At 44.2% G+C, this 17,391-nt stretch overlaps 1 protein-coding gene across 1 annotated transcript in view; it reads left to right on the top strand.

Annotated features, from left to right (window-relative positions):
- Positions 1 to 17,391, top strand: part of LOC106605863 (protein capicua homolog) — a 102,133-nt gene that overhangs the window by 59,119 nt on the left and 25,623 nt on the right. Inside the window, exons 4-5 of the mRNA XM_045717745.1 lie at positions 15,364 to 15,513; positions 15,682 to 15,853. Coding sequence (XP_045573701.1) covers positions 15,364 to 15,513; positions 15,682 to 15,853 — 322 coding nt within the window. The remainder of the gene's footprint in view (positions 1 to 15,363; positions 15,514 to 15,681; positions 15,854 to 17,391) is intronic.

Here is a 17,391-nt window from a genome sequence, read left to right as displayed (position 1 = left end):
CACAGGGCACTCACTTATACACACACACACACACACACCCAACACAGGGCACTCACTTATACACACACACCCAACACAGGGCACTCACTTATACACACACACCCAACACAGGGCACTCACTTATACACACACACACACACACCCAACACAGGGCACTCACTTATATACACACACCCAACACAGGGCACTCACTTATACACACACACCCAACACAGGGCACTCACTTATACACACACACCCAACACAGGGCACTCACTTATATACACACACCCAACACAGGGCACTCACTTATACACACACACCCAACACAGGGCACTCACTTATACACACACACACACACACCCAACACAGGGCACTCACTTATATACACACACCCAACACAGGGCACTCACTTATACACACACACCCAACACAGGGCACTCACTTATACACACACACCCAACACAGGGTACTCACTTATACACACACACCCAACACAGGGCACTCACTTATACACACACACACCCAACACAGGGCACTCACTTATATACACACACCCAACACAGGGCACTCACTTATACACACACACCCAACACAGGGCACTCACTTATACACACACACACCCAACACAGGGCACTCACTTATACACACACACACACACCCAACACAGGGCACTCACTTATATACACACACCCAACACAGGGCACTCACTTATACACACACACCCAACACAGGGCACTCACTTATACACACACACCCAACACAGGGCACTCACTTATACACACACACACCCAACACAGGGCACTCACTTATATACACACACACACACACACCCAGCACAGGGCACTCACTTATATACACACACCCAACACAGGGCACTCACTTATACACACACACCCAACACAGGGCACTCACTTATACACACACACCCAACACAGGGCACTCACTTATATACACACACCCAACACAGGGCACTCACTTATACACACACACCCAACACAGGGCACTCACTTATATACACACACCCAACACAGGGCACTCACTTATACACACACACCCAACACAGGGCACTCACTTATATACACACACCCAACACAGGGCACTCACTTATACACACACACACCCAACACAGGGCACTCACTTATACACACACACCCAACACAGGGCACTCACTTATACACACACACCCAACACAGGGCACTCACTTATACACACACACACACCCAACACAGGGCACTCACTTATATACACACACCCAACACAGGGCACTCACTTATACACACACACCCAACACAGGGCACTCACTTATATACACACACCCAACACAGGGCACTCACTTATACACACACACCCAACACAGGGCACTCACTTATACACACACACACACCCAACACAGGGCACTCACTTATACACACACCCAACACAGGGCACTCACTTATATACACACACCCAACACAGGGCACTCACTTATATACACACACCCAACACAGGGCACTCACTTATACACACACCCAACACAGGGCACTCACTTATACACACACACCCAACACAGGGCACTCACTTATACACACACACCCAACACAGGGCACTCACTTATACACACACACCCAACACAGGGCACTCACTTATATACACACACCCAACACAGGGCACTCACTTATACACACACACCCAACACAGGGCACTCACTTATATACACACACCCAACACAGGGCACTCACTTATACACACACACACCCCAACACAGGGCACTCACTTATATACACACCCAACACAGGGCACTCACTTATATACACACACCCAACACAGGGCACTCACTTATACACACACACACACCCAACACAGGGCACTCACTTATACACACACACACACCCAACACAGGGCACTCACTTATATACACACACCCAACACAGGGCACTCACTTATACACACACACCCAACACAGGGCACTCACTTATACACACACACCCAACACAGGGCACTCACTTATACACACACACCCAACACAGGACACTCACTTATATACACACACCCAACACAGGGCACTCACTTATACACACACACCCAACACAGGGCACTCACTTATACACACACACCCAACACAGGGCACTCACTTATACACACACACACCCAACACAGGGCACTCACTTATATACACACACCCAACACAGGGCACTCACTTATACACACACACCCAACACAGGGCACTCACTTATACACACACACACACCCAACACAGGGCACTCACTTATACACACACACCCAACACAGGGCACTCACTTATACACACACACCCATCACAGGGCACTCACTTATACACACACACCCAACACAGGGCACTCACTTATACACACACACACCCAACACAGGGCACTCACTTATACACACACACACACCCAACACAGGGCACTCACTTATATACACACACCCAACACAGGGCACTCACTTATACACACACACCCAACAAAGGGCACTCACTTATACACACACACCCAACACAGGGCACTCACTTATACACACACACCCAACACAGGGCACTCACTTATACACACACACCCAACACAGGGCACTCACTTATACACACACACACACCCAACACAGGGCACTCACTTATACACACACACCCAACACAGGGCACTCACTTATACACACAGACCCAACACAGGGCACTCACTTATACACACACCCAACACAGGGCACTCACTTATACACACACACCCAACACAGGGCACTCACTTATACACACACACCCAACACAGGGCACTCACTTATACACACACAGCCAACACAGGGCACTCACTTATACACACACAGCCAACACAGGGCACTCACTTATACACACACACCCAACACAGGGCACTCACTTATACACACACACACACCCAACACAGGGCACTCACTTATACACACACAGCCAACACAGGGCACTCACTTATACACACACACCCAACACAGGGCACTCACTTATACACACACACCCAACACAGGGCACTCACTTATACACACACACACACCCAACACAGGGCACTCACTTATACACACACACCCAACACAGGGCACTCACTTATATACACACACGCTCTGGAAAAGCAACTGGAGACCCATCTCTTCCCCTCTCCTTTCTCTGTTTCACTCTGTCTTTCCCAAACCACATAAAGCTCCCATTCTCCATGTTAACCCTTCGCTCCATCGCACTGCAGTCTCCTCCTCTCCCTCTCGCCATCCTGGTCTACCCGGATACAGATCCCGGGAATAACAACCCCCCTCCCCCCTTTACGTAACACTTAAAGCCCCGCACTGGCTCCCAGACCATGGTAACAGACTACCACACATCTGTATAGACTAACACTCATTCATATCATGATAGTTATATTACCATGTATATATAGTAAAATACACAAGGGCAAGCTTATGCGTCACTATTGTACTTCATAAATCATATATTTCTTTGGGGGGGGGGGTCTAAAAAGTGTATTTTTAATGTTCCTCTGAAGTACAGGTGCTCTCCAACCTAAGTTAGACTTAGCTTTACTTTAGGAGAGGAGTTTTTATTTTAGGGAGGTCGAACATCTATCTTCCCGCTCTCCTCCTCTCTCTCCTGCTCAAGTGTTTTCCCAGGCTGTCTGGCATGGCTCTATCCGTCTGCTGGCTCATACTGCCTCCAGGTGGACAAACACACACATTACATCTCAGCCACGGAACAGGGACAGGGGACGATGGTGCACCTAGACGCTGATCTGGAGTCAGTTTGGTATGTTCCCCCCATATAATGGTTAAGGTTAGGATTTGGCAATGTTGAGTTGATCCTAGATCAGTGGCTCGGGAGTGGGAACAGGAGAAGTACTGTGCTCTGGAACAGGGTAATGCTCAGTGTTAGTGCGCATGTGTCCTGTGTCTGTAAATAACAGACGATAAAGAGCTCGACTGTCGATGGTTGATATGTGTGTACTGAAGAACACTGAGCATCTCTTGTACCCATGTCCATGATTTGTCTGAGCAGGCTGGATCACACACTGAAACACACTCAGGAAAGCTTCAGGATGGCGTGACACACACTAGTTCTGCCTTTTTACAGAAGCCGAATTCCATGATTTGATTACTCAGGAATAGATGACATCATAGCGCTCTGTCTCTAGGGAAGACACAGAGGCCAGGTGGAGGGTGGGGTGTGTTGTGGTGCATTCAGGGGGCCGTTGGTCTCCACAAGTGACATGGGGACCTGTGCCCAACATGACTGTTACCGTGGTAACTGTGGAGGGTGGCGAATCGAGTTATAATTGGATAGAGCAAATGATTGGTAGGAGGAAGGAGAGAGAGGGGGAGAGATGGATTTGGGGAGTGGGAGAAAGTGGGCGGGAGAAAGAGGCGAGAGAGAGAGAGACTGTGGCGTGCCCCTATATGTGATGCCAGGTGAGAGTGGGAGTCAGGGTGGGTGTTGGAGGGAGAAAGAGGAGAGAGAGAGAGACTGTGGCGAGCCCCTATATGTGATGCCAGGTGAGAGTGGGAGTCAGGGTGGGTGTTGGAGGGAGAAAGAGGAGAGAGAGAGAGACTGTGGCGAGCCCCTATATGTGATGCCAGGTGAGAGTGGGAGTCAGGGTGGGTGTTGGAGGGAGAAAGAGGAGAGAGAGAGAGACTGTGGCGAGCCCCTATATGTGATGCCAGGTGAGAGTGGGAGTCAGGGTGGGTGTTGGAGGGAGAAAGAGGAGAGAGAGAGAGACTGTGGCGAGCCCCTATATGTGATGCCAGGTGAGAGTGGGAGTCAGGGTGGGTGTTGGAGGGAGAAAGAGGAGAGAGAGAGAGACTGTGGCGAGCCCCTATATGTGATGCCAGGTGAGAGTGGGAGTCAGGGTGGGTGTTGGAGGGAGAAAGAGGAGAGAGAGAGAGACTGTGGCGAGCCCCTATATGTGATGCCAGGTGAGAGTGGGAGTCAGGGTGGGTGTTGGAGGGAGAAAGAGGAGAGAGAGAGAGACTGTGGCGAGCCCCTATATGTGATGCCAGGTGAGAGTGGGAGTCAGGGTGGGTGTTGGAGGGAGAAAGAGGAGAGAGAGAGAGACTGTGGCGAGCCCCTATATGTGATGCCAGGTGAGAGTGGGAGTCAGGGTGGGTGTTGGAGGGGGCGGAAAGTCAGGGACTTCACGTAGAGCCTCATGTCAGAGAACAGGAAACACCCACAGAGAAACTGGACATAAACACACACACACACACACCCACAGCATAGATAAACACCTCATACAGTGTGAAGATATTCCTGTAGACACAGAGTATTATGCAGTCCCTCAATATGTAGCTTTTGGTTCGATGAGAACAAACTCCTACACAGATACAGGGCAGAGGTCCACCAATCAGACAGGAGAGGGAGATCGTTAAGCTTAGCTGAGGGGGTCTCTCTCTTTCCAGATTTTCTGCCTTTCATTTCAACACTCTCCTCTCCATGTCCTTTCATTTTGTCCGGAGGACTAGTGGTTTGTCACTATTCAGTCAAGTCTGCATGGTGATCTATTAGGTCTCTCAGAGCTAGAGGAGGATTCAGCCCAAGTGATCTCATAATTCTAGGTTTAGTCTATCCTCAATTTAATGGCTTGAATGTCTATTGATAATCTCTTGTATTTCCTGCCTGTTGTTCTGTGATCTGTCTGCACCCGCGTGCTGTTTCATTTGTTCCTACCCGACATTCTTTCCTACCAAACAGAAATGTGTGTCACATAGCCTACATAACAAAATGACTGTCGTTTAACTTGCATATGTTAAAGCCCCCATGCAGTCTTTTTATTTTTATATCATCACTGTGGGCCCAATTCAGACATAGGAAATGTATACCTTTCCTACGCACACCTTTCCTACGCACTCTCAGTAGTTGGTATTCACACTTACCTTATGCCAGGTACATAACAGGCTTTGCTGGCTTGGTTCCCTTGCGCGCTCTGAATACATTTTATTCAACCGCTGAAAACCCACCCACTTGCCGGCCAACAGATTTTCTCATTGAGTTTTGATTCAATGTATCTAAAGCCATCCCTTTAAATGTGGCAGCTTTAATTAGAATTGTCTCGACAGACTATATGGAGGGAACAGTTCAGATTATTGAGGATCAATGAAAGAAAGACTTGAAAATACGTGTATATTCATCTCTGTTTCATCATTTTGTAGATTATTTAGGGTTAGGAAAGCATTTATAAACTCATTAAAAACAGGTTTGTAGAGCTTTTACGCACAAAATATACTGAATAAAAATACAACACGCAATAATTTCAAAGATTTTACTGAGTTACAGTTCATAGAAGGAAATCAGTTAATTTAATACATTCATTAGGTCCTGATCTATGGATTTCACATGACTGGGAATACAGATAAACATCTGTTGGTCACAGATACCTTTAATAAAAAAAGGTAGGAGCGTGGATCAGAAAACCAGTCAGTATCTGGTGTGACCACCATTTGCCTCATGCAGCACGACACATCTCCTTCACATAGAGTTGATCAGGCTGTTGATTGTGGCCTGCGTTTATATTTTTGTTCAGTGTAGTTTAATAAGTTGTTTACTATGACAACAACATCTGCCTGATCTGAGCTAGTCGCGCTCGCTGTGACCTTATTGGCTGGCTCCCAAAGCTCCCTGTGAGATGACTGGCTAGAAGAGGGAGATTAGACCCTCCCTCTATTGTATTTGAACAGACCAGTTCAAATAAAATGTACACTGTGCTGGAGGGTATTAGATACACTATTTGTCATAGTTTAGACTGTGTGTTATGAAGTATGTTATTTGCAGCTATAAGTGAGAATTGTGTGTAGATGTACTGTGCCAACACACTCAATTTGTCATAATGTGTGTTTGCACGTGTTATGAGTTTTCTATTAGCAGCAGTATTTAGTGATAAATGATATGTAGACATCTATAGGCAACCTTTTATCCAGTAATAGGAGTTGCAGTCAGTACCCTTAGTAGTTGATTTGTGTGTTTGCACTCACTGCATTGTGTGTGTGTGTGTGTGTGTGTGTGTGTGTGTGTGTGTGTGTGTGTGTGTGTGTGTGTGTGTGTGTGTGTGTGTGTGATCCATCTCCCCCATCTCTGGCCTCTCCACCCTTCCTCCTATAAGAGAAGTTCTGTTTTCCCTCCCTCTCCCCTCCCCTCTACACAGAATGACTGTTAGTCTATTTTTACACTGATACTACCTTCTCCCTCTCTTCCATTACCACCCATTTCCCCTGTTTCTAAAACCTCCACCACTCATTTTCTTTCTCAGTCCTGGTTTGTGTGTAAGTGCGACTGCGTATGTGTGAACAGGTGTGCATGTGTATACAGTACACTCTTGTGTTCTTGTATCTGTCAGAAAGCGTGTGTGCTTGTTGTGTGTGTGCATGATGTGTGTGCTCAACATATACACACACATTTAAAAGTCAGTCTAGGGAATGTTAAGCTGCACTATGGAAACATTTTGAAAATGAATATTCTGGGATTGAATGGCCTTTTTATGGTGGAAAATGGCATCATCGCTCGCCTCCCCTCTCCGTTTCTGACTAATGACACGGAAACTGAGAGAAACGCTCCACAAACAACTCAATCATTTACCACTCAGTTTACATGCCAGTGTGTGTGTCTGTGGCGTACACATGTGGTTAAATAACATGTTGGAATAGAGTGAATAAGGGTCCAACCATCTGATTTCATCGTTCCACAACCATTAGGCTACTTGTAATACTGCTCATGACTACCATTATGTAGAACTACTGCTGCTGCCTGTACTGACTATCTAAAACACAATGGTAGTGGAGCAATTAGTTGAAGAAGTAGTAGAATAGTAGTCTAGTTGGTTCCTCTAAGCTTCTCTAATGCTGCTAATTACTCATTACCAATACTGTCTCTCCTGTAATTCAGTCACATGGTGAGTGTGTATGCACTGCTGAGTCATAAAACACATGGCTGAGCACTGAGCAGCAGTTATAACATCAGAGAGTAGGCTACATTAGATGATGCTAGATGACTGGTTGATGTTATTACACTGTAATAACCCTACAGACTCAGAGGATAAATGACCTGATTCCTGGAATGCGGAAGGGAGTTGTCTGGAAATATTATTAATGCATTTAATAACAAAAAGCCCAAAGATACAGATAGTGTGGTCTCACAGGCTTCACCGGGTTGTCACTAGTTGCCACAGCCACAAAGTCATAAACCCTGCCTATTTCTACAATTGATCTTCTTAAAATGTGATTTTAAACCTAACTCTAACCTTAGTGGAACTGACAGCATTTTAGCAACATGACATTTTATTTAAAAAATCAGTTCATATACACCCCCAGGAAGAATATTACACTTTTTAATTTTTATTTGATTCTAAGCGAGCACTTAGATATGGTAATTTTCATGTTTTCATAAATTAATAGAATGTTTGGGAACAACGTATAGTAAGTCATTTGTGAGATTTTTTTTTAGCAATATAGAGTGGGAAAGCGGCCATGCGTTTGGACAATTAATAGACACTGCAGGAAATAAAACCTAATAAAAACATACAGTACCAGTCAAAAGTTTGGAGACACCTACTCATTCCAGGGTTTTTGTTTATTTGTACTATTTTCTACATTGTAGAATAATAGTAAAGACGTCAAAACTAGTAAATAACACAAGTGGAATCATGTAGTAACCAAAAAAGTGTTTAACAAATCAAAATGTATTTTTTTTTTTTATTCTTCAAAGTATGCCCTTTGCCTTGATGACAGCTTTGCACACTCTTGGCATTCTCTCAACCAGCTTCAGGAGGTAGTTACCTGGAATGCATTTCAATTAACAGGTGTGCCTTGTTAAAAGTTAATTTGTGGAATTTCTTTCCTTCTTAATGTGTTTTAGCCAGTCAGTTGTGTTGTGAAAAGTTAGGGTTGGTATACAGAAGATAGCACTATTTGGTAAAATACCATATAAGTCCTTATTATGGCAAGCACAGTTCAAATAAGAAACGACAGCCCATCATTACTTTAAGACATGAAGGTCAGTCAATCCGGAAAATGTAAAGAACTTGGAAAGTTACTTCAAGTGCAGTCGCAAAAACCATCAAGCACTATGATGAAACTGGCTCTCATAAGGACCGTCACAGGAAAGGAAGACCCAGAGTTACCTCTGCTGCAGAGGATAAGTTTATTAGAGTTACCAGCCTCAGAAATTGCAGCCCAAATAAATGCTTCAGAGTTTAAGTAACAGACACATCTCAACATCAACTGTTCAGTGGGGACTGCGTGAATCAGGCCTTCATGGTCGAGTTGCTGCAAAGAAACCCCTACTAAAGGACACCAATAAGAAGAAGAGACTTGCTTGGGCCAAGAAACACGAGCAATGGACATTAGACCGGCAGAAATCTGTCCTTTGGTGTGATGAGTCCAAATTTGAGATTTTTGGTTCCAACCGTTGTGTCTTTATGAGACACAGAGTAGGTGAACGGATGATCTCCGCATGTGTGGTTCCCACTGTGAAGCATGGAGGAGGAGGTGTGAGGGTGTGGATGTGCTTTACTGCTGACACTGTCAGTGATTTATTTAGAATTCAAGGCACACTTAAACAGCATGGCACCACAGCATTCTGCAGCGATACTCCATCCCATCTTGTTTGCGCTTAGTGGGACTATCATTTGTTTTTCAATAGGACAAAGACCCAACATACCTCCAGGCTGTGTAAGGGCTATTTGATCAAGAAGGAGAGTGATGGAGTGCTGCATCAGATGACCTGGCCTCCATAATCACCCGACCTCAACCCAATTGAGATGGTTTGGGATGAGTTGGACCGCAGAGTGAAGGAAACAGCCAACCAAGTGCTCAGCATATGTGGGAACTCCTTCAAGACTGTTGGAAAAGCATTCCTCATGAAGCTGGTTGAGAGAATGCCAAGAGTGTGCAAAGCTGTCATCACGGCAAAGGGTGGCTACTTTGAAGAACCTCAAATATAAAATCTATTTTAATTTGTTTAACACTTTTTTGGTTACTACATGATTCCATATGTGTTATTTCATTGTTTTGATGTATTCACTATTATTCTACAATGTAGGAAATAGTAAAAATAAAGAAAAACCCTTGAATGAGTAGGTATGTCCAAACTTTTGACACTGGTACTGTATGTCTCGTCCAGGACCGGAGTCTACGCAGACCGGTGTGTCATAGCCAATCGGAGCTACAGTAGGCCTTTATGCAAACATGCCATTTGCCACACAGGCCTGCCATCATTCACTTTGAACTGGACTGTGTGTTTACAGGCAGTTGCAACAGCGCAGCTTTAGATCATTAGAACGCATTTGCCAAAAGCCACAATATAGACCTGAATGGATTTCTGCAAATACCACAGGAGTCCTCTTACATTTGCCTATTTATCAAACAACCACTCGGTGATGCACATCAACAAGATCATTAACTAATGCTCGCCAGAGCAAGATGTGCTAAAATCTAACGTTAGATAAACCCAAACTTTCAGCTAGTTGGCCGTAAAATTGCACTGATAAACGATGGGGAATTGTAGCCTACTCTTCCTTCGGCAGCTTGTCCCAACCAAGCTAACTGGCTAGCTTGCTACTTCCAGACACAAATGAGAGAACACCTCACTCTGACCATTTTACTCACCCTAGCAGAGTTGGTTAGGTTGTTTACATGTTATCTAGCGTGGTCTTGACTAACTATTACTTTTTTCCCCCTTGCGTTTGCTGACACCGGTCATATTCAGCAGGTGTTGTGCGTTCGTAAATTCATGAGTTATTCTGCGCTCTGGCACACTCAGACAAGAGTGCTCTGAAATCAGAGTAAAGGGGAAAGTCAGTTGTACAACTGAATGCATTCAACTGAAATGTGTCTTCTGCATTTACCACAACCCCTCTGAAACAGAGGTGCGGGGGGCTGCCTTAATCGACATCCACGTCTTCCGCGCCTGGGGGACAGTGGGTTAACTGTCTTGCTCAGGGGCAGAACAACAGATTTTTACCTTGTCAGCTCGGGGATTCGATCCAGCAAGCTTTCAGTTACTGGCCCAACACTCTAACCACTAGGCTAGCTAGATATCCAGAGTGAATTTGCGAACGCAAGAGATATGCTAGCTAACTGGATGACAGTTATTCAAGTTCTTGCTAGCTAACCAAATGACACCTGCTGTGAAAAGCCACCGGAAAAGAAGTCACTCACCCACTCCTCCAATGGCATGACTTCCTCCTAGCAGCTAGCTAGCTAGCTAACTAACGCTAGGCTCTGTGTTTTTAGCTTGCTACATAAATAGATACGCGAGTCTATTAGCCATGTTATGACTGACTTGTGATCATAGCCCTTGCTAGTTTGATTGTATTGACATTCCAGCCTTTACATTTGTGCGTTTTGTCCAGATTATTGAGTCATTGAAACTGAAACACCGCATCCTGAATGGAGGCAGCAAACAATGTACCAGGCCAGCTGTGATTTTCAACCTGATAGCAATATTTTTTGGACTACCAAGGAATCTATCAGTGAATTATAATCATGCATTGAACTGCATCCATCTATTCTGGCAACAATGCCTTAGTGTACCTCATGGAATGTTGAGTCAAATAGAACCTTTTTTTTTAAAATGTTTTAATAAAAGTTGTTTTTTGTAGCATAAACTTGGAATTAGATATTTTTAACTGATGCGATTGTCTGTTTGTTTCATATCTGCAAAGTAGTTAAAACACTTGTCATTTGCACTTTAACCCCACTGCTAATCTTGCCTAACCCTAACCTTAAATTAAGACCAAAAAGCACATTTTTGTTTTCATACATTTTTACCATATTGCCAATTTTGACTTTGTGGCTGTGCTATCTAGTGGAAACTGCTTCACAGCTCCACTTCAAAGAGTTTGATTTCTAGAGCGCCCCCTATGCAGATGGACGAAGTCGGTACTGCATATCGTTTTTTTACTATTTTTGGTGAGAGGGACCTTATTTAAACTTCTGTCAAGCGATTTATTGTCCTCAATCTGAGTGTCTCTTGTCGATTTTCTTGCTCTGCAATCAATCTTGCATACTTCCTAAAATAGACCAATGGAGATGGGACATGGACGGGATTATGTAAAGTAATTATTGCGGTATGATTCAGGTTGGGGAATTTGGGCTTTGTATCCAATAAATTAACGCCAGATACGTCACGGTTGGATTGAATAACATAACAGCCAATACGAAGTCATGGCCCAATTTTATATGTATTTTTTTAGGAGCTCTATTTCATTGCAGCGATCAGTGACTGACCGAGTGAGATTTGCATATGACTGACGTTCCAGTGTATATTTAAACCAATCAGCGGTCACGGCGGTGGGATGACAGGTGGCTGCCTTGACCAATGGCGGAGCTTAGATGTAGAGAGGCCAGGGCACGGTTGGGCGAGGTTGACACATTGAAAGAGCGAGAGGGGGCAGCCTAGTTTACAACAAGAGGGGAGGGAAAAAGAAAGAAAGGGCCAGACGAAGCCAGAGAGGAGAAATTGTGGGGAAGAGAGTTGAGCTAAAGTGAGGAGATGTTATGATACGATAACTTTTCTACTACAAATACCTACCGAGCTGACGGACAGGAGTGGGCGCGCGCGAAGTGACCTGCTGCAGGCGGAGATCGCACCGGACCTCGAGCTGCTATTTCTATATAAAGCCCACGATTCCACGGATCTGTGTCAGAGCATCTCCGGCTGGCCTCTCGCTTCGGTTTCCTGCCTTTGAGCTCAACCCTGTCGTTTTCTTTGGTCCAAGGGGAGCAGCAACCAACACAGAACAGTGCTGTGGTCTCGCCCCACTTTCTGTCATTGGGGTCCGAGTTATCATCATCGCTGCTGCTCATGACAGCGTTGGAGTGAAATACTTCTGCCAACTATATTTTCAGTCGATTACCTTTTTGAGACGTTGATAGATACGAGGCAGGAGTGTGTGCGGGAGCCGACTGAGGCCAAGGTGGTGTTTTAAAATATATATTAACGTGAGTGGGGGTAGCGCATTGGTGGCTAGCTTGCAAAAAAAAAAATGGGTCTTTGGATTTAACCAGCAACTGGAGAGCCAGTAGGACATGGGAGATAGGTGAATGCACCAGTTTTACGCACACCTGCATATGATCCGCCTTGTGTGGTAGAAAGTTAATTGATGGTGAATACGATTTCACGTTGCTTTACATTTGAATATGAGTTGGTGCCAAAGCAATAGAATATCAATGTTGGATGCTGACATTAACCATACGGCTAAACAGGCAGGTAGCTAACGGTTTTGGGAGTAAACAATGCAGGCGTATTCAGACAGGTTTTAGTAAATTTAGCTACCATCTTATAGATCTAGTACGCAGCAGTCATTGTTCCTCGAATAATTTAAGTGGTTTCATGGTGTGAAGAAAAACAATAGTAACAGACTTTTGTTGTGTAAAGGAAGGGTAGTGACATGAGGACAACAATTGCGTTTCTTTGACTGCTTTCTGTTTCTGTTCTGCGGGTGCAGGGCCAGGGGCGTTCCGGAGGCTACGGTGTTATTTGGACCGGTGCACATGAGGCTCGGGTTGCCTTCTCGAGTTGAACCTGTCGGCTGTATTTTGAAGTAGCACAGGTTATTTTGACTGACAATTGTAGTGCTACTTGCGTCAATGTAGACTGCAATAAACCCGTCTGTGTTGGCCAGCTAACATAAGATAAACAATTGGGGTTGTCACTTGTCCTCCAAACTTCAGCAAGACCCAGAGTAAACGCATGATGTTGCTGAGCATAGCCTGCACTGGAGTTTGACGGCAAATAGCTGCTGCTAGCTTGTGTTAATTCAGCTAACTAGTAGTTGTGTATAACGTTACACACGGTCCGATGCATACGCCATTGATTGATAGATTCAGACAGATACAAATCCCTTCAATAAACAAATCTAGCAGGATGATGAATTTGATAGCTTTGTCATTTTGAGCATTTGCATAACAACTAGCTAGCCAGATAGCTAATGCACGTAGTTAGCTAGCCAGCATGCTATCCACTGCTAGCAATTCATGTTAGTGTCGTCCAAGCTAGCTGTCAGACATTCTTGGTCGACACATGCAATACATCGAATACTCCGGAGATCGTTTCTGCCTTAAACAATTTACTAGCCTTTCGTACCATTTGTACACTGCTAGACTGAAGCGAGTACGTGTAGAGACAAGTTAAACATAGCCGCGAGGATAGCATATGTCTCGGACTGATGTGCCAATTTCCTCCGTGGATGAGGGTGAGGCCTAGTTAACCCATTCATGACCGCAGCACTCCAGTAATGTAAACAAACAGACGAGGGTGCATCAGAGGTTATTAGACCAAGAGGAACACAGACTTCTCCGATGATATATAACATATTGTCTCATCTGTATCCTGTTGCAACTTGTGACTATTTGGCAATCCATTTTACATTGTGTTATTCCCCGTATTTCATGTTCTGCACTGGGGAAATGTAATTGTTATCGTCAATGCGCGTGAATAAATAGGCTGCTCGCAGAGAATGCGGCATTCTGAAAAGATGAAAGCCTGAGCTGGTCTCATGTTGTTGACCGTTACGCCTGGGACGTTATTTTAATCAGAAATTAACATTTACAGATATATCTGTAAGCCACCGGATAAATCATAATAGCAGTGCGTCTATTGTAGTGAACGTTGTGCGTGATGACCGCAATCTGAAGATAAGCGTCAGATGAAGGCACCATCGAGCACTGTTGCTTTTTTGTTTCATCGATGGAGTTGCCATCCACTATACTATCTTGGATCACTGATGGATGTTTGAACACATGGATTTTTATCTGACATTGTAAAGGGACTCTCGTTTTTGGAAAAACACCATAAAGGACCCTTTTCAACCATGTATTCATCAGAAAGCCCTCAATACCTCCGGCAAGGACTGAGCATGTTTGGTCAGTCAATGTCATTTACTACCTCTGTTTTTCATATTTGTCTTCAGCACCATTTTGAATATTGTAGCATTATGAATTTACAGTGCGATATAAATGGTATATACAGGTCTTTCTCATGGCTGATTGATACTCACATAGATCAGCTACCTGCTGGTGAGTTTCCAGAGGTGTCCCATATGGGGAGCAGCAACAGCCATGAGTATATACCTGAGGCTAATTAGTTAAGCCAGTGAGCCACTGGTTCTGGGAAGATGGGCCTTTGATAGTCACCTCTTGACCATACTAGAAAATTGTTCATATTGTCATAAATAAACTATTAGCAAGTGTATGGGCTAACAACAAAATGTTCCCCAAATCTGGAAATAGAATCTTGTTTATATAAAAGTTGAGATTGTTTATAGGAAGTTGAGATTTTATAAAAATATGTTTGAGCTAGCTTACTATGAGGAGTGCATTGTCTGGACATATTGTGAGTCCATAAACCGTTGTGAAAGGAGTAGGCCTAACCATTTCTTTATATATTTTTTACAGTCTGGACCAACGTGGAACCCCGGTCGGTTCCTGTGTTTCCCTGGCATTCATTGGTCCCTTTCCTGGCACCAACCCAATCAGATGCATCTACTCAGTCTGGTGAGGGCCAGCAACCAATCAATCACCCCCAAGCTGCCAGTCTGAAAACAGGTAGGTTGTTGGTGAAATTCTACCCAAATCCCAGCAAGATTACAATTTCTACCATGATTTCAAACACATGAAACATAATGGATTACGTAACACAAACATTGGTATTACCAGATAACTTTCAGAGATTTGAATCATTGCGAAAATACCCCCTTTTCCTGTCTTTCTCAGAGTCTCAGGGGGGTGCAGTGCTGCTACAGGAGGCCAACGAGGACACCCCCACCCTGGAGAGAGGACCCACAACAAGGCCAACTCCCTCCACAGATGACCTGGCCCCGGAGAGGGAGAGAGAGGCCGAAAGAGAGAGGCCAGACAGTGAGACTGAGAGTGATGTGGATGACCCGTAAGTGTGTGTGTGTGTGTGTGTGTGTGTGTGTGTGTGTGTGTGTGTGTGTGTGTGTGTGTGTGTGTGTGTGTGTGTGTGTGTGTGTGTGTGTGTGTGTGTGTGTGTGTGTGTGTGTGTGTGTGTGCGTGACTGCATGTGGACACTAGGGCTGACCCCAATTAGTCGATTGTTTGGTCGTTAGGCTGTTGGTTGACTGAGAATTATTTTAGTTGAGCTGTAGCAAATTTATAAAGTACCAGTCTAAAGTTTGGACACACCTACTCATTCCGATGTTTTTCTTTATTTTGACTATTTTCTACATTGTAAGACAAGTGTGCAAAGCTGTCATCAAGGGGAAGGGTGGCTACTTTGAAGAATTTAAAATCTAAAATATATTTAGATTTTTTTAACACTTTTTGGTTACTACATGATTCCACATGTTATTTCATAGTTTTGATTTCTTCACTATTATTCTACAATGTAGAAAATAGTAAAAATTAAGAAAAACCCTTGAATGATAAGGTGTGTCCAAACTTCACACACTGAAGGTCTATAGGTTCACCACTGTACTAACCTGTCACACACTGAAGGTCTATAGGTTCACCACTGTACTAACCTGTCACACCTATAGGTTCACCACTGTACTAACCTGTCACACCTATAGGTTCACCACTGTACTAACCTGTCACACCTATAGGTTCACCACTGTACTAACCTGTCACACCTATAGGTTCACCACTGTACTAACCTGTCACACCTATAGGTTCACCACTGTACTAACCTGTCACACCTATAGGTTCACCACTGTACTAACCTGTCTATAATAGATAAAAAGCCTGTTAACCTGTTAGGGCTAGGGGGCAGTATTTGCACGGCTGGATAAAAAAAATGTACCCGATTTAATCTGGTTACTAATCCTACCCAGTAACTAGAATATGCATATACTTATTATATATGGATAGAAAACACTCTAAAGTTTCTAAAACTGTTTGAATGGTGTCTGTGAGTATAACAGAACTCATTTGGCAGGCAAAACCCTGAGACATTTTCTGACAGGAAGTGGATACCTGATGTGTTGTATTACCTTTAAACCTATGCCATTGAAAAACACAGGGGCTGAGGAATATTTTGGCACTTCCTATTGCTTCCACTAGATGTCACCAGCCTTTACAAAGTGTTTTGAGTCTTCTGGAGGGAGATCTGACCGAACAAGAGCCATGGAACGATGATGGCCCATTAGACACCTGGCGCGCGAGTTCATGTTGGGTACCCTCGTTCCAATACGTTATAAAAGAGTATGCATTCGTCCACCTTGAATATTATTCATGTTCTGGTTAAAAAGGCCCTAATGATTTATGCTATACAACGTTTGACATGTTTGAACAAACGTAAATATATTTTTTCCCCTCGTTCATGAAGTGAAGTCCGGCGGGCTTAGATCATGTGCTAACAAGACGGAGATTTTTGGACATAAATGATGAGCTTTTTTGAACAAAACTACATTCGTTATGGACCTGTGATACCTGGAAGTGACATCTGATGAAGAGAATCAAAGG

Source organism: Salmo salar, chromosome ssa05 (assembly GCF_905237065.1).
Source record: "Salmo salar chromosome ssa05, Ssal_v3.1, whole genome shotgun sequence".
NCBI lineage: Eukaryota > Metazoa > Chordata > Actinopteri > Salmoniformes > Salmonidae > Salmo > Salmo salar.
Note: the sequence above shows the minus strand (reverse complement) of the source record. Positions and strands in the feature narration are given on the sequence as shown.